Source organism: Indicator indicator, chromosome 21, assembly GCF_027791375.1.
Source record: "Indicator indicator isolate 239-I01 chromosome 21, UM_Iind_1.1, whole genome shotgun sequence".
NCBI classification, from domain to species: Eukaryota; Metazoa; Chordata; class Aves; order Piciformes; family Indicatoridae; genus Indicator; species Indicator indicator.
The window spans coordinates 9,490,854-9,514,065 of NC_072030.1; the positions used below are offsets into that span (position 1 = coordinate 9,490,854).

At 37.7% G+C, this 23,212-nt stretch overlaps 1 protein-coding gene across 1 annotated transcript in view; it reads left to right on the top strand.

Annotated features, from left to right (window-relative positions):
• SBF2 (SET binding factor 2) overlaps positions 1-23,212 on the top strand; it is a 196,144-nt gene that overhangs the window by 17,352 nt on the left and 155,580 nt on the right. The window contains exon 2 of the mRNA XM_054390637.1: positions 19,286-19,374. Within this exon, the coding sequence (XP_054246612.1) occupies positions 19,286-19,374 (89 nt within the window). The remainder of the gene's footprint in view (positions 1-19,285; positions 19,375-23,212) is intronic.

The following is a 23,212-nucleotide window of genomic DNA, read 5'->3' on the forward strand; positions in this document are numbered from 1 at the left end:
GGGCTTTGTCCCATGACACTTTTTTTTTTGAAAACAATTTTTTTTTTTTGGAAAAAAAAATGTTTTGTGCTGTAAGGAATTCTGATGCTTTTACCCATGCAGAGCTCCAGAGGGGCTGCTACAGTTGAATCAATTGCAGTTACTGTGCAAGTACTATGTGCATATCTTTCCCAAGCTGTTATTGAGCCAGTAAAGAAATATTTGAGGTAGCTCATCAGAATTCACAAAGTTGCTGAAATAAATATACTAAATAAATATGCTTTGTTTAAGCTAGTATGGAGTAATCACAGATCTTCTGGAATTACTAGTAGTGTAGTATATTGGTGATTTAAAAAAAAACAAACAACCAAACCTTAATTTAAAACTTAAAATTACTTAGATCTAGGGCCTTTTTTCAGTTCAAAGAAAAAAAAAAAGGAAAGTTTCACTCCTTAAGGTAAGGTAATGTTTACTTTTAAACCTATGACAACCTTCCTCTAGATTGTATGTTGTCTGTCTCAAAGCCATATTAGATCATTCATGCTTTTGTTAATGAATCACTGGAATTGTTTGTTATACAATGAATCACAAGGCAGGTTTGAATGGAGCTTGATGAGGAGTGTATTATTATCAAATTTGCATCACAAATGCTACATTCCTGCATGTATTTCATTGAGTTACTGATCCTGTTCTTCTATGCTTCTTCTTTCCCCCCCTCCCTGCCTCATTTTATTTCATGTTCTACAAGGACAGCTTGAACCCAAACTTACTACCTCTGATAGCTTATGCATTTTCTTTTCTAGTGCTTTGGTCTGATAGCTTGCCAAGCCCATCATTTTTGTAGATAAGAATCTGCTCTAGCTATAAAGTGCACCATTTACTAATTCGCACTAGCTCTGTTTCTTACAGGTAAGATTAGATGTAAAAATGTTTTGATTATACTGAAATTACCTGAGTAGATGTTCAGAATTCTGTTAAAAGCAAAACTTTGCAGTGTGAAATTAGCTGAGAATGTAGATACTAGTTTCTAGGTCATGCTAAAGAAGAACTGCTAGTGCCTGGAAGAAGCCTACATTGTCAAGGTGTTTAGGTGTTAAATTTTCAATAGTTTCTTGTCTTGTTCTTTTTTCCTATCATACCATCAATATTCATGAATCAGATTTTAATTACAGGTGTGTTTTGATTTTCAGTGAATTCTATGTTATCTTCAAGAGCTTTCTTTTGTTATTCAAACTATTGCCCTAGTATCTCCCTGTTGTAACAATATTATTGATGGCATCTTATGTGACATTAAGGACACTTGACATCTTTGAGAAAATATTCTGAGTATGTTGATCCAGTCAGTAAACCTCCCAGATACATTTTATATTGTGGGTATAGCTAGTTAGCTTAGCAGCTCTGGCTGTTTCTGAACCTAAGTGATTCTTGGTAGAAGGAAACAGGTTAAGTGTAAACTGGTATGAAGTAAGAACTGGGAATTCCATAGTATGTTGAGATTAAATTAATCCTACTTCATTTTGTGTGGTTCATAATGCTCTGGATGGTTGGCTAAAGGATGTTCTTTGTGGAGTAGTAGAAATTCCACGTTCAGTCATAAGGGAACTGCAAAATCTTTACTGGCTTTTAGCGTTTGCTTGAATTTGTTACGGATTTTTGTGTGTGATTGCTGGTTATTCCCCCTACCCCCTTTTTAAAAGAGAAAAAAACATGTAAAAGCAGAACAGAATAACAGAAAAGTTTCAATACAATATATAATTTATGGCCAAGTGTATGTGCATAGTATTGCAGACATAAGTTTTAGTTTACTGTGCGTTTTGACACTGCTTAGGAGTTTGTTTCTGTGTAGGCATGTTTCCCTGAAGACCCATGAGCTAAACAGTCTGCAGTCAGGTTATGTACCTTTTCTCCATGTTCATACCCTTCCCGTTAACGGTTCATAACAGGTGTGCTACTTGAGTTGGCTTTTGCTAGGCAATGTCAAGGCTTTCAGCAGCCTCTGCTGCCCTCTCCTGCTGTGCTTTCTGGCTTCTGTGCTTGGAAAACTGAGTGATTTTCAGGACAGAGGCAGAACAAAATTGGCCCTTCCAGCACTGGCAACTTAGAAGGTGAAAGGTATCCAGCACCCTGATGGTTTTCTATAAAACTAAGATGTTTATAAGTTAATACAGGTTCTCTACCTCACAGAGTATATTAATGTTAGTTATGAGCTGGGGAGAAAAACCTCAAACACAATACTTAGATTAATGTAGTGGTGAATAAATACTATGTGAAATTGTCCTGCTAGTTCTCATAGTTTCTCATAGTTTCTTGCATTTGAAGTGGTAGGCTAATCTTGCATATTCAGTAAATTCTAATATACTTTTTCATATTTGTGGGTGCCAGGTAATAGGAAAATCACCTTCCATTATGTTATTAGTAGTACAAGAGCAACTTTAATTGTAATTTGGGTCATCTAGATGCAGGCTAGAATAACAGTTTGTGTACCTCTGAAAGAAGGCATAATCTCTCATTTTGTAAGATGTTTGCATATATGTATACATAGTTAAAATAAGGAAAGATAGTATTGAAAGGTTTGGAAGTGAAAGTTCTGTGTAAAGATCTGTAGTAGGGTATGAAAAATACTTCGATAATTCTTTCTCTAGGAGTTAACTGATCTGAGGATAGTTGGTGGAGGCACTAAGGAAGGGATTTTAGAAGTGTGTACTGGAAAAACAGTCATGTGGGCTTTTGCATGTATGCCATTAAATGGTGTAACAGTATGTTTAAGAGCTCCTGGTTTGGATAACAAATAGAATCACAGTTTGGAGAGAGTGTTTGAAATTGTTTAATTGTATGTTTTATAAATATGCAATGAAAACGACTAGGAGAAATGATATTGTACAGGACAAAGAGTATTTAAAGTGCAGACCTCTGGGAAAAGTAATGTTTACTTCAGAAAGTATCATCCATTAGTTTAACAATTAAAGCTGGTGCAAATTTGTACTGCAAAAATTGCTTGTGTAAAGGCAGTACCAGAATCTAGGTGCATAGTAAAGCCTTTATGAATATATTAGCTGAAATGGTGCCTCTCTATTCTATCAGTTTTATGCATTTATGCTGGATCTCAGAATCACAGAATTAACCAGGTTGGAAAAGACCTTCAAGATCATCCAGTCCAACCTATCACCAAGCATCATCTAATCAACTAAACCATGCACTAAGTGCCTCATCCAGTCTTATTTTAAACACTTCCAGGGATGGTGACTCCACCACTTCCCTGGGCGGCACATTCCAATGGCCAATCACTCTTTCTGTGAAGAATTTCTTCCTAATATCCAGCCTAAACCTCCCCTGGTGCAGCTTGAGACTGTGTGCTCTCGTTCTGTCACTGGTTGCCTGGGAGAAGAGATGAACCCTCACCTGGTTACAACCACCCTTCAGGTAGCTGTAGACAGAAATAAAGTCTCCCCTGAGCCTCTTCTTCTCCAGGCTAAACAACCCCAGCTCCCTCACCCGCTCTTCATAGGGCTTGTGCTCACCAGCCTTGTTGCCCTTTTCTGGACACGTTCGAGCAACTCAACATCTTTCTGAGGGGCCCAGACCTGGACACAGTACTCAAGGTGTGGCTTAACCAGTGCTGAGTAGAGGGGCAGAATGACTTCCCTGCTGCTGCTGGCCACACTATTCCTGATACAGGCCAGGATGCCATTGGCCTTCTTGGCCACCTGGACACACTGCAGGCTCATGTTCAGCCTACTGTCAACCGGTACCCCCAGATCCCTTTCTGCCTGGCTGCTCTCCAGCCACTGGATAGCTGTAATACAAAATATTTTATTTATCCAGCATACTTTTGGCTTTCAAGTTCTGGTACAAACTGCTGCACTTTGCCAATTCTGTAGGCATGCATCTCAGATGGAAATGGAACTGACAATCCTGAAATTAAAAATACCATGCAAGTTGTTATCTCTCCTCTGGGGAACATTGTAGGTGCATTTATGATATTATCAGTGGCTGCTGGCAAGTGTTTGACTGAGCAGGCTTTAGCTGGGTCACCAGATCTTATTCTTCCCATATCTGAGATCTTTTCCTCCATGCTGCAGGTGATGAGGAAGTTCACAAGAGGATTTGAGAGGCTGTGTATTCTATGATAGGCATTGAGGAATTAGTTGGGTGCCCAGTGCAGGCTGAACTGATTATTTTTTGGGTCTAATTTGGGTCGAAACATCCTAGAAGTTAAGAATTTTTATGTTTTAAAAGTAAAGCTAGATAACATCTTGTTTAAACTCAACATGTGAGTCTGTACTGTTTTCCAGAGTGTTTGATAGGTTTTGGATGACCCTGAAGTTGTAAAATTCCATGCTGAATTAAGATGACAACATGAATAACAAAGGATATCTTGGACTAGTTTGATGGGTTATCTTTCTGATGTGTCACTTTCAGCATGCAGAGAAATTCTTTCCTCTTTGTAGTTGTGATGATCTGGAAGCATAAATTTAAGAACAGTTGGAAGTAATTTGGCAATTTGACACTCAAACTGTATTACACATGCAAGTCCCACAGGACTTCAAAGTTTGTAGGGCTTTTGCACTTTAATATCCTTTTGTGGGTAGTAGCATAGGACTTTCATTTGGAGGTTTCATGTTCAAGACGGCGGTGCCTGTAGCCCCCAGGTGGTCCTGAGTGATAACCTTTCAGGTCTGGAATCTGGGAAACAATGCTGTGATGGTTTGCTCTTGTTTTGATTTTTGCATTTTAAAACTGAAAGTGACATTTCTAATTAAGGATTTATAGTGAAGTTTTGTGATAGCTGAATAAAAACAGACGAATAAACTCTAATGTCTGTGATGCTGAGTAGTGATTCTGAATACCTAACATCTCTATTGAGTGTTGTGATTGTGGTATATGCTGAATCTAGTTAATTACAATTATTATTGACATATACATTTTGACACTCATAAATGGTATATAAATTAGAGAGGGCATGATGCTAGGGTCACAGCTGCTAGCTAAGATTGGAACATGCTAGCTTTGCATGTATGTGTTTGTAGATAGCATAGTTTAAACAATAAGAAATCTGGTGTGCCACTGTTCTTCACCATTTTGCAATATGTACATCTAGGTTATATGCAAAAGTCATTAATAATTAAAAATCTTGATTTCCCCCCCCCCCCCCCAGCATTTTAAGTAGCAGTGCTTAATACAAAGACAATTTTAGCCTAAGCAATGATCCTTATATACTGGTGATGTGTATTTCTGGAATAGTTCTAGGATAGTCTTTCCACAGTTGAACTCCTGTTCAGTGATTTTCTTTTGGAACTTCAGATGCAGTATTCTTTTGGGAGGTAAGATTGGAGTACTGGTTTCAGTTTCTTTCCTAGGCTAGTGTTTTCCCTCATTTGTTTTGCTGTTTTTTTTTTTAATTTAGTTTTTGTTTTAAAATGTTCTTTCTGAGTGATTGCAGCTTATTACTGATAGGTAGGCAGCTCTCCCAAATGCAATATTTAAGGTTTAGTCATGTAGAGCAGATTTTTGCGTGAATGTGTCAGAATGAAACGACTTGCTCTGATGCATCTTGTTCTGTTCCACTATTGAAATTCTTGCAGGGTTCAAAACCGAGAACAAAAGGTAACAGAGAACACTAGTACAGAACAGTTATCCCCGGTTGTACTTTTTTTGTCCTTTATTCCTGGGGGTAGGGTTGAAAGAATTTTTCTACAGAATTGTCGCATAAACAGAAGAAAGACTTGCCGAGCCCTTTAACAATATTTCTTCTAGTATGCATTTTTAATTTAAAGTACTACAGAATTTGTAGCCCACACGAATATGAACACACCACTTAACACTTGAAAACTTGAGGGAATGTTTCCGTTGTACAGACTCTGTGGATGGAACATTCATGCTCCATGCGTGGAGAACGAGAAAACACATGGCTGCATGAGCTGGAATGCATCTGGCACGTCCCTTCCTTGGGGAGATGGAGTGTTCCATAGCTGTGAGTTGTTTTCTTTTCAGAGTGGCAGAAAAAAGTTCTATATTTGTTCTTTTCCAAGACATTCTGGCTTTCTGAATTCTTTTGCAACTTGAGAACTGTCTTGTACTCCACATGTGTTGTGTCACTATTACCACAGAGATGAAACTGTTAAGATGCTCTACCAATCATCCTTTATGAAAAACAAAAATAACCAAAATCTTTACATGGGGAGATTTATCTTCTTGAAAAGGCACTGAATGCCTCCCTGAATCTGAGGGCATGTAGTTGTCACAAGCTGATATTACCTAAAGTCTGCACCATCTGTAGTACCAGGCAAGTTTTTGCCAGCAAACTCATTGTATGCTGCTATCTAAACAAGACCACTTTGAGATTGTTACCTCAAGCTATTTAACATCAGGCCTTTAAGTAAAATCCAGGAAAACAAAGTTAATACGTGCTTGAAGTGCTGTTTCCAAGACCCCATATCTTGGAGATTCTACCTACTTGTGCCAGGGAAATGAGATTAAGACGACAGAATTATGACAGTAGCAGTTGTCCTCCTTATCTGTGAGTTCTAGATTTGCATCCATAAGACCCCCATTCCTTTTCTGTGGCTACAGTTCAGGCATTCAGCCAATGTATATTGGTTACAATATGCTGTCACAGACAAAAATAGTGTAAAGCAGTTTCAGCTTTGCCTTTCCAGTGAAAATTCTTCACGTTTATGGAAGTAGTACCTCAGAACATTTCCAGAAGACAATCTCTGTTGGAACCATTAATTGTTTATTGGGAAAGAAGAAAATAACTGCAGCGATTAAACTTGCTGTTAAGGAAATAGGATTAAACTCTTAAATCCTCTGTGTGGTGGGTTGACCCTGGCCAGTGGCTAAGCCTTCACCTATTTATTTGTGCACTCCTCCACAGCAGGATGAAGGAGAGCATCAGAAGAGCAAGTGTGAGAAAAAATTTGTGGCTTGAGCTAAAGACTGTTCAGTAACTGAAGGAGGGGGGAAGAAAGATGGAATAAAAACTGTCTTGCATCTAGACCCAGTGTACGTGGGTCTCCAAATTCTGTCATTTTGCTGCTTGCAGGGTAAATGGAGAATACCCATTTTAAGGAATACTTGTTTTAATCCTTCTTCTTAGCTAAGCCTTCCAGGTTCAACAGCAAGCACAAGGCTGAGAGGCATTTGTTTTCTTTGTCTCAGTGCATTTGGGCTGTCAGATTTTTTCCCACTGCTTTCTTGAAGCATACAGGCTGTTCTTTGACTTCCTGCTTACTGAAACCAGACAGAATTACTTCTTACTCCAAGTTGTCTTCAGGACATTTCTTCAGGAGTCATTAAAAGAGGCTTGGATGATACTGATCTGTGGAGTTAGCTGTTATGCAAAAACATAACACCATACCAGTGCAAGTTCTGGAGTAACTGGAGTTATCCTTGATTCTTCAGTGAGGGGAGGTCTTTAAGTTTGGTTCTGCCACTACTGATTTACCACAGTGCTTAGCCAAGTATGTATGTCTTCTGCCTAAGACATACGACCTACTTGTGTGATTCATTGCACAAATGTTACCTCAGATGACTCTAAGTATCTGGAATTGTTCTGAGTTCTTCTAGCAAGCATTCCTTTGAGTTGGGTCAACATTGCTCAGATTTGCTGTGATAGTACCATTCAGCACTTCTCTGAATCTTCATGCTATGTGAAGACTATGGTCTTGGTCAGAAAAGAAATTTTACATCAGTGCTGTAGGGCTCTGGACTCTTCAAAATGAGTGAAAGCTTAAGATATGGTGGGCAACCTCACAGCCTGTTACTAGATTGACAGATAACATGATGCAGAGTAATTTTTTTTTTTTTTTTGAAAGGTACATAAAAAATCACCTGCCAGCATTTCACCCCTGTGGAGCTTCAAACTCTGGTGTGCTAGTTTGAGGTATCTGGCTTCTAAAGCAGAAGCAGCAGACATGCTATTCTAATTATGATGTTGAAAGTGGAGTATCAATCTGCTTTTCTTCCTACTAGAAGCTCTTCTCCTTAAATGACTTTGCAGCCAGAGTTTCTTGCATATGTTCTCAATTACATCAGTGTGTCTCCCCATCTTTACATATTTTTGGTTCCATTGTAGCACAAGGTATATCACTGATAATCCATTTATTTTTATATAGGTGAGAAAAAATGATACTTGGATATTTTGCTAGTTTTGTTTTGTGTGAAAAGATAGAACAAATTCAAGGCCTTGCTTAGTTTGTGGGCTTTCACATGCATGTTATTTTTCAAGACTGATTGAATGCATTTCTTATTCTGCATTAGAATGTTCTCCAGTCTCAGGTGCCAAGGTATTCAGCATTCCCTGAGCACCACATCACTCAGAGCCTGGTTCTTGGTCAGTAAACTTCCTGTAGCTTTTTTCCATCTGTGGTGTTTCCTGTTACTATGAGTGGGGTATAGTAGTCTTTTTTGATCCCTGTAACTTGCCTTTTTCCGTGTCAAGTAAGGTAATTGTAAGGCTTTCTGTGAGTTAGATCATTTTAATTTATGCCCTGGCAGGGTTTTGGAAGTATATAGAAGAGTGTTTTTGTCTGACGTTTTCCTCAAAACTAGTGTATAATTAAAAATGGTCTTGGAGAATCACCGTTTAATGCCTTTCATACCATTGAATTCTTCTCATTGTTATGTAGTCCATATATAGAACATTTTCTTAACATACGAATACCATAAAACCAAAGTAGTCCACAGCTGAGAACAGGTTATAGTAAGAATTGGTTCTTATCACAATAGTACTACTTAAGAAAAATGGCTTCTGTAAGAATTTATGTAGTGACACAGGAACTTAGACCCCTTGGTGGAGACATTTCACTCAGATATAAAATAGTGTTTTGTCTACAGCTTTGCCACTTGTGGTTTTGAGCAATTAATCTTTAACCACGTATAAAATGGGAATATCCTTGTTTTGACAAATCATCTGTCACCATGGTAATCAAAGATAGTGACCTCCATTATTAAAAGTCTTGCAGTGTCATGATGGAAAGTATTTTAAAAGTTAAAGCATTGTGTTCTGTCATATGATGCAAAAAATGTCATTTGAGTATAGCTGTTAGGCCGAAGAGAAATTATTAGGCAAAATCTTTGTGAACTCAACTGTCTATCTTTAGATGTAATGATCCAGGATAATGATGTATTTTGTAGGCCAAATAAAAGGTAAAAAAGGGGAGATGGGCCATTAGCTTCCCTCTCTGTGAGTCACCCATGATAATGTAGCTTCATGGTGCACATATTCTCATATCACTGTCCACTGCTGCATTATATCCAATTTTCTGTACTGAAGTTCAGAGTTGCATTTTATATCACACTAAGGAAGCAGCTTAATGAACACAGCAACAGTCATTATAAGATTATGAAATAAAATTTTCAGAACCTGTAGGAGTAGATGGTACACAAGCTACTTCTTTATAAAGTGGCAGTTCCTGAAGCTGACCTGATTCTTCAACAAAAAAGGCAGTAATCACGCTTGGGTGGCTCTGTGTGTGCCTGCACTGCTGCATTTTAACTAATAGGATGTCACCTGTAAGGGCAGACCAGTCTGGGTAAAAGAAAAGCTGACAGGTGTTAGCTTGTACTTTCTCCGAATTTTTGATTATCTTAAGCATTGTATATGAAATCTGTACATTTTCTACATTTAAAACAACAGGGTCTTGAATTTCTGCTCTTGACTCCCCCTAAGGAAGGTGATACCATTTTCAACTGACTTCTTCACGTGGAAGTAGAATACTGAAGTGAACTCTGTGCAGTGTGTTTACCAAAGAGAGAATGATTGTGATGAGTAACTCAAATTACAGCTTTCTAGCTGGCAGAAGAGTTAAGAGGAAGCTCTTTGATTATCTGTTACTATGATAAACTCAGTTTATTTGCATCAAACCGTTAAAGATATTAAACCACAAATTTTTCACGTCTGTCTCATTAGCAAACTGATCTTCAAGGAGATTAGTTAAAATAACTGTAGCAAGAGCCAGCATTTTTGGATGTATGAGTAATCTTTCAGGTAATTTACATAAAAATAGACATCTAAGTAGTGAAAAATGGCTTGGCTATAAAACAGTTTCATATATTTTGTTGATTTTTATATTATTAGCTTTTCATATGTTACAGATAGCTACAAAATATTTGGCTTTCAAAATATTTAAAAACTGTGCACAAAAGTAACTTGAAATGCTATGGGCATTTACCTCAGGATGTAAACTTCTAACTGCATGTTTCTTTTCTTACTATTCCTCTGTTCTTTACACAGGTCCTTTTACTTCAAAGGGTGTATTTAGGGTAAGGTAAATGTATTCAGTTTAAAAGGAAAAAAAGAAGTGTCCAATTAAACTTTCACTAAATATGGGTCCCAAACCTTTTACCTTAGGTTGGTACAGCTAGAACTATGTCCTAATGTTGTATTTGCTCATCATCATGGGATGGAAAATTTTTGCAGAATCTTATTTCTGTCTCAAAAAAATGTGCTGTCTACTCGCTTACCATGCGTCTGTATGTTGGTGAGCTCCACATTGAACTAGAGTTATCAGCCAGCTCTGGGAAGTGTTTTGCTTACTCTTTTGCAACATTGCATTCCGTGCTAATTAGATATATCCGACTCCCTGGTGCCTTTGAAACAAGTCAACACTTGAGAAGACACATTTGGTCTGGTATGGTGACAGTTTTCCTCATCAGCAAAATTTTCAGGTGATAATTCACACTGGTAATCTATTTTTATCTTTTTCAAAGACTGTGGTAGGGATAAGATTCCTCATGCAAGCTGAATATTTGCTTGAAATTCTTCTGACAGTAGGTCTTAAATGATACTGCACAAACCACTGCACGTTTTTGGAGCAAAAAAGTTCTTGTGTTGCTCTTAGTGGTAGTTAGGAGGAATCTCTTTAAGAAGGAAAGTAATTTTACATACATTCTGAGAAACCCATTGGTTTTGTATTGGCACCACTTTTTGGCAGCATCTTTGTCTTTCATTTTGGAGTTCTCTTTTGAATCATGATTTTTATGAGAAGTTTTCTTAAAAAGTAGGACAAGCTTTTCCACATAATTGGGTATGTTTTAGTTACTGAATTTAGACCTGTCTGGGGAATCCTGTAAATGCACATTGATACAGAAGAATTCCAGCAGATGCATTCTTCCTTATCTGTTATATCCCTGTAAAGTGATTTAGAAAAAAAAGTTTCAGCAGTTGAACAGGCTTCTTTGAGAGTAAATGTAGAAAGCCCTTTTGTGAAGTTGTTTCTTTGCTGGATTTTAGAGTATGAATAGCTTTTCTTTATACTCACCAAAATCAGATTACAGACAGCTACTTACAGCTCTGGACTGTAAATGTGTTTACTTACTCTAACGTTGCAATTCACAGTTGGTTAAAAAGCCAACCAACCAAAAAGTAAAAAACTAAAAGAAGTATTTACTCAAGCTAGTTTTGTAATAATGCATTTTGGGGGTGTGGTGGTGGTGTGTGGTGTTTGTGTTGGTGTTTTTTTTTTTTTTTTTTTTGTTTTTTTTAAGATGTATGTGTATGAGCAATCAGGGAAGCACTAAGACATTGATACAGAGTACAAAGCTGAATACAGCTTTGTCATATTCATTTTTATACCTGCCTTGAAAATAAATAAAAATATTTTTCCAAGACATCTGGAAGTGGTGTTCAGTTTGCTGTGTTCAAAAGAATGTCTCTTTAGCATAGAATGTTTATTTTAAAGACTAATCTTCCCTTCCTATTCAGAAGTTGGCAAAAATGATTTGTTTGCAAACAAGAAGGGGAATTGTCCACGAGCAGGAAACTTTCTCGTGCCAGCCCCTCAAGTTTTTTTTTCTAGTTTCTTGAATATTATGCCAAGCGTTGGATGAGGAGTAACTTGAAAGTGCTTTGACATTCACTGTTGCTTTCTTTAGTCTGTTACTTCCTTTTGGACTTTTGCAAAGTCATGCTACTGTCCACCCAGCAAAAACGTATGTCCAGAAGTATATTATGTCCCAAACTTCTGTTTGGAAGGAAGCATTCTGAAGTCCACCTGTTACAACCGATCAACACAGGTTAATTGCATCACTAACTTATGCAGATAAAACAGTAGGTGTGACAGCAGCAAAAAGAAATTTTTTTTACCAGAACTCGCATTTCGAAAATGTTGGTGAGGTTATTGCCACTGGTAGCTAAGATTTTGGTCTTAAGTATGGCTTTCAAAATGAGACAGCACTTCACTTGACTGCCATTTTTTCAGGTATGATACTGACTTGGTAAAATTTGATATATGGCTCTTCAGTGGGGTTAGAATCTGACAGAGTCCTGAGTGACCAAGTCGTTGTGGCACTGTCAGCCAGTGCTGTTGTGCCTAACTCTGAGCAGTACTTCAGGGATACCATTTTACCTACTGCAGTAGGTAAAAACGCATCCAACTGTTGGTGATGATTATAGCACTCTCACTGATTCTCTCTTCTTCCTTTTTATTCTGCCAGTGCTTTCCTTTTCTGTGGTCTGCGTTTTATGATATTTATACATTTTCACTTTGTTTTGCATTGATACAACTTCAGTGAATAAGACTCATCCTTAAATGTGAGTTTTCTCCAGGCTTTTCAAACCTATTTTAGAGATTTTTCTAACTGAGTAGCAATGGCTGGCCTTCATTCAGCAGAAACACCTGCTGGTTTAGTGGAATGCCACATGCCTCCTCCCTGCTTTAACTTAGTTAAAATACGAGCTAGAAACCTTTTTCTTCCTTTATTTGCATAGCATAAGAATGATTTCTGATACCCAGGAATAATGAAGGTCAGAGCTGCCCTACACAGGAGAGTATCAGTTACAGTATCGTGTAGGATGATGCAGTGAATCTAAGTGCTAATCTAAGATTTGGGTGGTATTGCTGGAGCCTCTTTCTTGTAAGTCTGTTGGGGCATAGATCGCTTTCTCTGTGGTTCCTTAGCCCGTGTATAAGATGGGTTAATGGCTCTGCAAAATAGAAAAGTACCAAAATCAAATAAATACTCAGACATTCAGGAATTTGGATGGTCCAGGTATTTCAGGTAGTCCTGACTGGCCATGCCAGTATATTTGGGGGAAGATTGAAATACTACGTTTTCTTTTTTCATAAATTCAATGTTTTTTTTCCCTGTTTACAAAGAAAAGGGCCTGAGGATTATCTTATCCCATTATTTGCTGTATCCTTGATAGTATGGCAAGCCTCCAGAATGTCTGTCGCTCAAATTCCCAAGATTGTTGCATGCCTTTCTTTGACTTGATTAAGATGAACTGACTACGAATTTTGCCAGTTGTACAAATAGTGTCTGCGGTCGTTGTGGGAAGCCTGTCTTCACTCCATCTTCCTTCAAGTACTAGTGTTTTGTTTAACCTTTTGTGGCCATGAGGCTGCAATAAAGTCTTTCTTTAGAATACATCAAAGTTAAATGCTTTTTATGTAAATGTTGATGTCCAGATTACTTCAGACTTGAAGGTACACGTGGCCTGTGATGTGCTGTAATGGGAATGAACAGATATCTTATGAACTTTTTACCATGTGTTTTAGGCCTATCATAGAATTTCTTCCCCCCCCCCCCCCCTCCGCTAGGTATTTAACATTAGTTCTGCTTTGACTTCTTGTTCACATAGGTTGCAGTTCTGGCTTCTGCATTGGAGCTGAGTTAAAGTGGGGTTATCTTTTGTGGTATTTTCTGTCTTCTGGCCTCAAGATTTCTGTGGTGATGTTTTTAGGTGTGGAGAGACCTCACGTACATTTCTATTCCTTTTTACAAATGAAAGCATAAGATGGAACATAAGTCGTCTTCATGGAAGCATAAAGAGCTTTTCCAAAACTCCTGAAAAGTGACAGTCTTCAGTAATTTAAAACTTCTGCTGTTTCAAATGAAGAATCTGGATATGAGAAGGATTTTAATTCATAGCAGATTTTAATGGCATCTTTAGCACTAGGTGATGATCTGAAAAGAAGGGTAAGTGGTGCCGTACTCTGCCACCTGCAGTTGTGTATCTTTCACACACACGCTTATAACTGAATGTGTAAACTTACATTTCTGAATATTTTACATTTATGATCTATAATGGTAGTTTTGAAGTATTTCATATAGCATAATTGCTGATGTTCTTCTCTGTGAAGTGTAATGTGTTGCGTGCAGACCTGAAAATGGGATCTTTTGTAACAGATTACTGGAGTGCTTACATTCAAAGCTTTGCATGTACAATTAACGATATTTAGAGCTCAAATGTGTTTTTATCAGGGGTTTGTAAGTGAAAAGACAGAGTTTATCACAGTTCTCATTAATTTGGAATGTAAGTTGCATTAACAGCTCGCTTCTGGAATTTCAAGGGCAAGTGAGAGATGGCATGTGACCTCTCATGGGGAAAGATTTATATAAGAAGGGAGTTTAGGGGACTAGGGTTCAGGAAACAGCAAATTATGCCAGAATTTTAATGTGTTGCTTATTTGTATTGTTTAAAGAAAGAGATGGGAAAAGGGGAAAGGAAAAGAGGGCAGATCAGAAGAGGTTAGCTGGGAAGAAAAGCTGCCTTTTCCTCAGCAGCTTAAGGTATAGAGTGTTAGTTCAGCATTCTTTTGGGCTGGAATTTTTATTGATGATACAAAGATTCTTTTTGTGCCTATCTGAATTCATTAACACTGGAATAACCTATTTTTCCAATTTAAAAACAAGGTGTCTATATTAAAGAGTGACAGTTCTTCCTGTCACTCTCGATAAAGGGAGTGGAATGAAGAACAAAACCTCTGGAATCTTAGTGGATTTGGCATCTGTAGAGCACATACTGGCAGACACTAACAGGAAGTTACTGCTGGTGTTCACTGGCTGTTCACTGTGTCTGTGTTTTTAATGTGGTGCCACAGTTGGTTAATGAGGTTGATTTAATGGGACTTTGAGTTGGATATTGAAGGAATGTCTTTTTAGCAATAAGAATAAAAAGGGCTTGAAAGAAGACTTTGGAAAGGATAAATGCAGAATAGAGGGGGAACATGGTCTGGATCTAAAATTTAATCATGGGAAGATGTTAATCTCTTCATTTTTGTATCAGAAAAAAATGGATGAAGGCTGTTACAGTGAAAGCAGAAGAGGCCTGAGTGGGGTAAAGGTATCTTCCTCTCTAGTTACCCAAGTGAGTTGTGCAGCCTAATGGAAGAGGAAATGGCACTGTCACAAAGTCACTGTGTGCATTTCTGAAGCCTACCTGATGAGTGAACTTCAGTTCATGTAGGCTAGGAGTAACTGTACCCAATACACAAAACAGTAATGGGAGACCACTGGATATGTTTAAATGCATACTGAAAGCATAGACATTACTGTAAGGACAAAGTCACACATGTAAATGTTCTCTCTCTTCCTTTCCCTTTGTTCAAATTTTCCAATTTGTTCATTAATAGAGGTTTTGGTATTTGGTATGTGGCCTTGATATTTTTGCAAAGTTGTCAGTAGTTCTCAGTAGCATACATTGAAACCACTTACAGCTGTTGCTGAAACCCAGTATATGATTTTTTTTTTCCTGTTTCTGCCTGTTGAGCTAAAACAATTGAGAATATAAAGACACTGGGGTATTGACTTGCAGCCATCTCTTGAATAATCCAATGCCTTCAGACATAACTGTTCTGCTGAAAGATGATGACTTCATGAATGTCAGCAAAGGCAGATAGCATCAACACACCCTCACCTCAAATCATGAATTTGGGGACTTACTATGATTTCACTGTTATTTAACTACTATGATTTTATTGTTATTTAACTACTAATTGGATCGAAAAATGCCAACAGAGAATCAGCAGTAATTGCACTGTAAGTTATTGAAAAAATGTGGTGAGCATACTGTACTGAATTGGTTTTATTATTAAATGGGAGCGCAGCTACTTCTTCTCTTGTGAATGTTTTAATCTTGTGTGGCAGCATTAAGCAAATTACTTTATTTGCCTTACTGTGAAGAGTAGACTCCATAGGACAGACCTTTTCTATCTTTTTGCTTCTGTATAAGGATGAAATGTGTATTTCTGTACATGGGTGATGTACACATCCAATCAAAGGAAGCAGCTTCTTGTGGCAAAATCAGGTTCTCACTGCCTGTAGAATGGTGATTTTTTTTTTTCCCCAGGTGTTCCTGGGTCTATACTTTTCACTAAAAATGCAACTTGCAGTTCAGTATCTGGAGAATTAAAAACCCCCTCACATCCCATGCTCTACCCTGCTGCCAGTGCTGTCCCAAAACAAATCAAATTCTGTTGAAATGGAAAGATTTTTTTTCCCCATCTATCTGATACCATTCAAGAAACCATGTGAAATGTTTAGATTTTATGCATTATAAGTAGATCTGTAAATCTCTATCACAGGACTTTTCTGTGGAAGGATTAACCATGCTTTTTTTGTGTGCATATCTTGGATACAGATCTAATCACTTGATTTTTTTTTTTTCTCTTTCCCTTTACAGTGTTGCATATCCTTCATGCATCCTTCCATGAGCTCTTTTTTTCCAACTTTGACCTTTATATTTAAGTTGATGTTTTTTGGAAGATTCATCTTAACTGCTGTGGGCCTTGGCTTTGACTGTTTAACATCTGGAATGTTTTTGAGACCTCTGTGAGCCTTTCTGAAAAGGATCCTTTTCTAACTTTTTAAAAAAACTGGGATACCAAATCAGTTGCACTTGAACTAGAGGTAGATATAAAGTGCTTCAAGAGTGGTTTCCCAACAGTGGCTTCTAAGATAGAATAATTGGGTATGCCGGGCATAAATTTTTGAGTTTTGGGAGGAGGGGCAAATTGCCTGAGTGGAAGTCAGGAACTACCCTGTGCCAGTCACAGCTACCAGTGCTAGAGCAAGGGCAGAAGTTTTGATACTGACCCAGTGAAGGAACAGCCCTTTCAGAGTGAATAGTAGGTAGAGGCTATTGAGTGCATGACTGCATAAAGGAACAGGAGGAGAGATGAGTTCTTCAAGTGGGGTACCAAATCTGAAGGGTAAGAGGGGAGCAGAGAAGGTTAAAGGCTGTTTATTGCCTGCTAGCAACAAAATACATATAAATTCCTGCCATATCTAGTTGATAAAGTAGCTGTTGTTTTTTTACATGGAGGAGGGAAATAGGGACTGGAGGTCAACAAAGGAAAGGAGCAATGCAGGATTATGTTAGGAGGGAAGGTGTGTGCTTGCTCTTCAGAGAGGTGTTTAGGGAGGGAATGGTAAAGCCCTCTAATTTTTAAAGAAGCTTGAGATGAAATGGTTGAGGGAAGAGAAGTGATAACTCAGTAAAGGGGCTGTGTAGGAGAGTACATGAGGCAGCACTTGATCTTAAACAAGTGAAATTAGTGACTGGTGACTATTCCATTCTTGAAGTCTAATAGATAGGAAGCTCTCTTTCTTCACAAAAACTGCAGCTGTAGCCATGTCTGTATTTGTTACTTGGTTTCTGGCACATCTTAACTCTGCTTCCTCAGCACCTTTGCGGCTTCTTTCCAAATATGGTGTCTCCTTTGGCTTTTAATTTGCTGATTATAGATCTCGTACTGCTACTTACATCTCTTAGCTAACCCACTCTGATGGCAGTTTTAGCATGCTTGGGAATCATAGTCAGTATGTGCTGTCTTGGGGGTAAGTTTACTCTGTTTATACACCCATTGTACCAAGAATATCTGTTCCTAAATTATTTTCAAGAGAAAATCGTGGAACAACAACAATACATAAACTAGAGAAAATACTTCATAATAAATTGCCAAATCTATTCCACCTAAACACCTTGTCAAATTTATTGTGGATTTTAAGATGGAAGCAAAATCAAACTAAATAAGCAGCAAAGAAAATGTTTTGTTTTTTTTTTTTCCCCTCACTGTGACATTGGTTTATGAATTGCTTTACATCAGCAGACTCGAGCCTATGCCAGACTGATGATTTTTATGGTAAAGCCAGGAAAATAATGTATTCATTGCTGCTGTTTGGGTGCCTGCAGATGAAACAACACATACGGACTGCTACTACTAATGCAGTATTTTGTTCTGTTTTATAATACTGAAGTAATTTCACAAGAAAATATTTAAAAATTGTAATGTTTAAACTTCAAGTTTTGTAATATGACTTTAGAGAAAGGGTGATCCAGTGGAATGTGATGGGTCAGCACAGATGATGAAAACTAGTAAAAGATATTTTAAGTGGTTGCAAATTTCAACTTTGCCATCTAGGAAGCTTTATGTATAGTTTAATGAAAGCTGTGTCCTAGGTATGTGTTCTTGTTTTAAATCAAATTTTCATCTATTCTGTCAGAGATAGCAAATCGCCTCCTTATCTACCCTTTTTCTCCAATGGTCCATTTCTGGTTGAGGGAATGTAAATAAAGTGGTAGTCTTGAGATGTGTGTGCTCTGCTTGGTCAGTTTGAATGTAACTACCGATCACTGGGCTGGGTACTGCCTTCCAGAAGAGGAGGTTACTATTAGCTCTGCTGCTTTTTCCTTCCCTTTGAAGTAGAGGAAAGAGAAGGAGTTTTGGCGTCTTGCCTGCATCCATGGATTGAAATGTATGTTTTCTCTGCTTATCCTGAAATTACCTTTTAAATAATAGGAAAGGCAGAAATTGGTCAAGTGGAGACTGGTAGATAGTAAACCAAATGTGATAACATTACCTATGTATGGCATGTTAGACAGGCTTTGATGTGTATGTGAAATACTTGGCCATGTGAAAGCAGTTGCCGTCAGAAATCAGTGTATTTGTAAGATAAAACAGATAATTTGCCTTTTTTTTTTTTTTTCTTGTAGGAAAGAGCAAATCTGTGTAACAAAATAACGGTCTGAAGGGTTTCCTACCTGTAGCACTGTGAGGGTAAAAGAAAAAAAAGACAATTGATTCAGAGAAGTTACCAGAAATGAACAGGTTTTCTGTGTACCTTTCTGTGTAGAAAATCACTGCTGACTTGTTCAAGGAAACCAACTAGAAATACTAGCATGGAACTAGTTGGATAGTTCCTGGATAAATAATGGGTATTTTTAATCTATAGACTTCTTTTGGAGACTATTTGTTGACAAATGCCTGAATTATTTTTTAAAATACTGCTTTATTAATTATATTAGTTTTTATTTTAACATTGTTTGTAGAGAGAGAGTTACCAGTAATCATCTGTCATTTTGAAAGCATTTGTGACAAGCATAGGCTGAATGCAGCTTGCAGCTTCGTTTCATGTAGTGACTCCTGGTGTTGCTAGACATGCAAGACGCATTTGAGGAGCCTGTTCTGCCTCTTGTGGCCAAACGTTTCCTGGTATTGGTTATATTCTGAAAATAGTGTCAAATTTGGGACAACTTGAATTCTACAAGTTTGTCTTTAAGTAATGAAGTTTTATTTTTTAGCAGGTCCAACAGAAGGCTTGGGAAAAATAATACAAAGATTTCCTCAGAAGGACTGGGACGATACTCCTTTTCCACAGGGAATAGAATTGGTAAGTTTGCTTCTTACTCGTACAGTTGGAAGATGCATCTGCCCTCGTGCAGTTACCAGTGTTACCTAAGCTGACAGGGGATGGGTAGAAGTTACATGAGTAGAGGGGATAGATAATAACATTGGTAATAATAATTTATTCTGGTCTGTAGCACTAAGGGGAATATTCCTAGAGTACAGAAAAAGTCTGCTGCAAATACTTCTGTATTGCATTCAGTGAATTTAAAATAGATGTTTGTGTCAGTAAATTCATTGCGTTTTTAGAAGCATCCTTCAGCAGGCAGATGATTTTTCATTCTCATAAATAAATATAAATATGTTTGTGTATTGCAGATTAAAAAAATAATTCAAAATAATATCCCAATCAAGTGGCTTGGTTAAAATAATCAGTCTTTACCTAGTATTTTGTCTTTGACAGATGGCATAATGGGTGCATACAAAAATGGTACAAAGAACAAGGCTGGTGTACAGTGATCTGTTTTAAACACCCTCTGAGGATTCACAAAATGCTGCTTCTTTCCCTTTCTTGGTCTCATATTGTGAAATGCAATGGAAAGTTAGATCTTGCTCATCTGGATCATGGATTCATTAAATACATGGCTCTAAACATCCTGCAAAGAAGTGAAATGCTGTGGTCGTACGCTGTAAATTTAGGTTTCTGAGAAGTTAGAGTAAATCTTAACTGCCATGAACTTAGGAACTTCTGGGACAGGATGAGCTATAGAAGGAGACCCGTAGGAAATGTTGCAATACAAGGCTTTGTACTGTGTGACAGAATCAGCTGCATTACACAGATACAGCAAACGTAGCGACCTTTTACCAGTGGGATACCTTTCAAACAGCGCTCAACTCATTTGCTTTGTCATGACATGCCATTGGCCATGTGCTGTCTTTTCCAGTTCAAGAGAGGGGAGGGGATCTTGGTGTTTATGGCTGCTCTCTAGTGTAGCAGAATTTGAAGTTACTCACTCTGCTGGTGTACGCGACTGGTTGCTCGTTTTCTTCAACAGTGTGGTTTTTATTTCTTCATAGTCAAACCTAAACCTTATGTTTTGGGGGATGTCATACATTAATTACTGGTGTAAGCAGTATTTGTGATGCACATGACGGATGGTTACAGTGCTTGTGGTACAGTTGCATAATAATACATTTGGCAATGTACTGCTCTGCTGAAACCATGGAAGCTTCTGCTTTCTCTAAAGTGTTTCTACTACTGTTACAACATTATACCACTCTATATAACAATTGCTGCTTGCTTTAGCTGGTAATTCTCTACTAAATGCGTGCCTAGCCAGCATGTGCTTGATGACTGCTGACTGAGTTCAGATAAGTGGCTTTTTTCTATAGTACACACAGTTGTAGTTCATTAGAAGAGAAGTAAACTCTGATGCCAAGGCTTAGGGGTGTTTTATTTTTTTTAAACACGGTTGAGCTAAGTGGTTTCATCTTGCCTTAAACAGCTGCAGGATTTTTGAGCCTTATTAAGATTTGTATTTGTATTTCTGAGAAAGTAACATGTCAGATTTCCAGTGATGTTTTGAAATAAATAAGCATAGCTTCTTTTAAGGCACCCAAATATTTTTTCCCAGTTAATTGTAAGATGTTAGCACTGCAAGAAGTGTAATTGTAAGATGTTAGCATTATAAGAAAGATGTTTCTGAAGATTTGTTTTATCTATATTCTTGCTTGAACACAGCATTATTTCTGAATCAATTAGCAAATGACCCATTAGGCAAAACCATTAAGGCTTTAAACTTCCCAAGTAAAATAAAATCTGCCTACTTTAAAATTAAGGACATCTATTCAGCCAGTCGGCAAAATTACTCAGATTTTGATTTACTTTCTAAATGTAGTAATAAATTTTTTATTAATTAAGATTGACAAAACAGATATTGCAAAGATTAATACTAAAATAAATCACTTACGCAAGTCACATCTTGGCAATAGTTTTTTTTTTTTTTTTTTTTTTTTTCCCCCAAGGTTTTGGTTGGCTGTAACACGAATCAATGTTAATTCATGGAAAGAATCAGAAAAGCTTACTGTTTTCTGTATGTCACTTTAAGGGCAGCTTTAATATGAGACAAACCTTGGTAGGTGGGGAGGGTGAAAAAAAATAGAAGGTAAGAATAGAGTTGTTGGCATAAATGTATATGAGAATAGATGTGGATATATTTATGAATATGATTTCTAGGAATAGTCTGAGTTGAAATCCTTTGAAGTGTATTTCCTCTCCTGAGTGAAGGACCTTTGTGAAACTATATGGTTTCTCTGATATGGAAAAAAGTGCCATGGCTTCTATCTGAAAAACATGTTAAACTCAGAGCTACTGTATTTTCATGAAGGAAAAAAAGGCCAAAGCTTTTCAAGCCTAGCAGTAGGCTTGAAGGGAGATTGGAATTTTGACCCTTGTCTTCTGTCAAAGTTAGTTCTTCTGCCATAAATCTTGGAGCTCTTCAGCTAATTATTGTTGAAGATTTTGCTGCCTTCCCCTCTGCCTTTTTTGAAAACAAATTATTTGCCTGCAAATTTGGATGCTTGGATTTTTTTACTTTTTGTTTTGTTTTGTTTGTTTATTAAATTTTCCCCCTCCTCAAATAATACAGGTTGAATCAGATAATTTGTCTTGGTATCCAATGGAATATCTCCTTCTTTGGAGATATTCAAAACCCACCTGGATACATTCCTGTGTGATCTACTCCAGGTGATCCTGCTCTGGCAGGGGGGTTGGACTAGATGATCTTTCAAGGCCCCTTCCAACCACTAACATTCTGTGATATGGTCTAATAGTTATTTACCATTCATTGTGTTAATGACATCTTATAAACGAAGGCTGGGGGAGAAGTAGTGGAAAAGACCAACCCCACACCTGCAGACCTTAATACTTTAAGATGGAAAATGCCTATTTGGAGCCCTTGAGATCTTCAGAGATTGTAGAGATGTTGTACTCCAAGTACCAACCAAAACTTAGACAAAAATCCTCTCTGACTTTTGTGGAAGGCTCTTAATCTTTAAACAGCCTTGAGGGACTGGAGTACCTCTCCTATGAAGAGAGAGACTGAGACACCTGGAGCTGTTTAATCTTGAGAAGACTGAGAGGGGAACTCATCAATGTGTATAAATATCTGAGGGGTGGGTGTCAAGTGGAGCGGGACAATCTCTTTCTGGTGGTGTGGAATAATAAGAAACAACAGGCACAAGCTTGCATACAGAAGATTTCGTCTCAACATGAGAAGAAACTTCTTTACAGTGAGGGTGACAGAGCACTGGAATAGGCTGCCCAGAGAGGTTGTGGAGTCTCCTTCTCTGGAGACTTTTAAAACCCACCTGGATGCATTCCTGTGCAGACTACCCTAGGTGATCCTGCTTTGGCAGGAGGTTGGACCCAATGATCTCTTGAGGTCCCTTCCAACCTCTAAGGTACTGTGATACCTCCATCCTTCTAAGCTTGAATTCACATGATCAGATTTCTGAGATCTGAATTAAGACAGTGTAGCGAGTGGAGTTTTGCAGTTAATTCTTAAATATTATTTACCATTGTTGAGCCCACTTTTGAAAAATGGGTGAAAATGAGGAAAACTCTGCCCAATGGACCTGCACCTGGCTGAGTGAAAAGGCATTGTTTTGGGAATATCTTATCTGAGAAAGATGGTGACCCTTTTTTAACTTCTAGCCTTGGCTGTGTTTGTAGTTTTGTTAATTTGCCACAAATATGTAGAAAACTGGACCTTTATCAAATGTACTTGCAGTTTGAACTTTACTGAAGTGTGTTACATTTGGTGTGTATATATATTCTGTGTTAAAGGATTAAGAGTTACTTAAATGGTTTCCACTTTTATGTG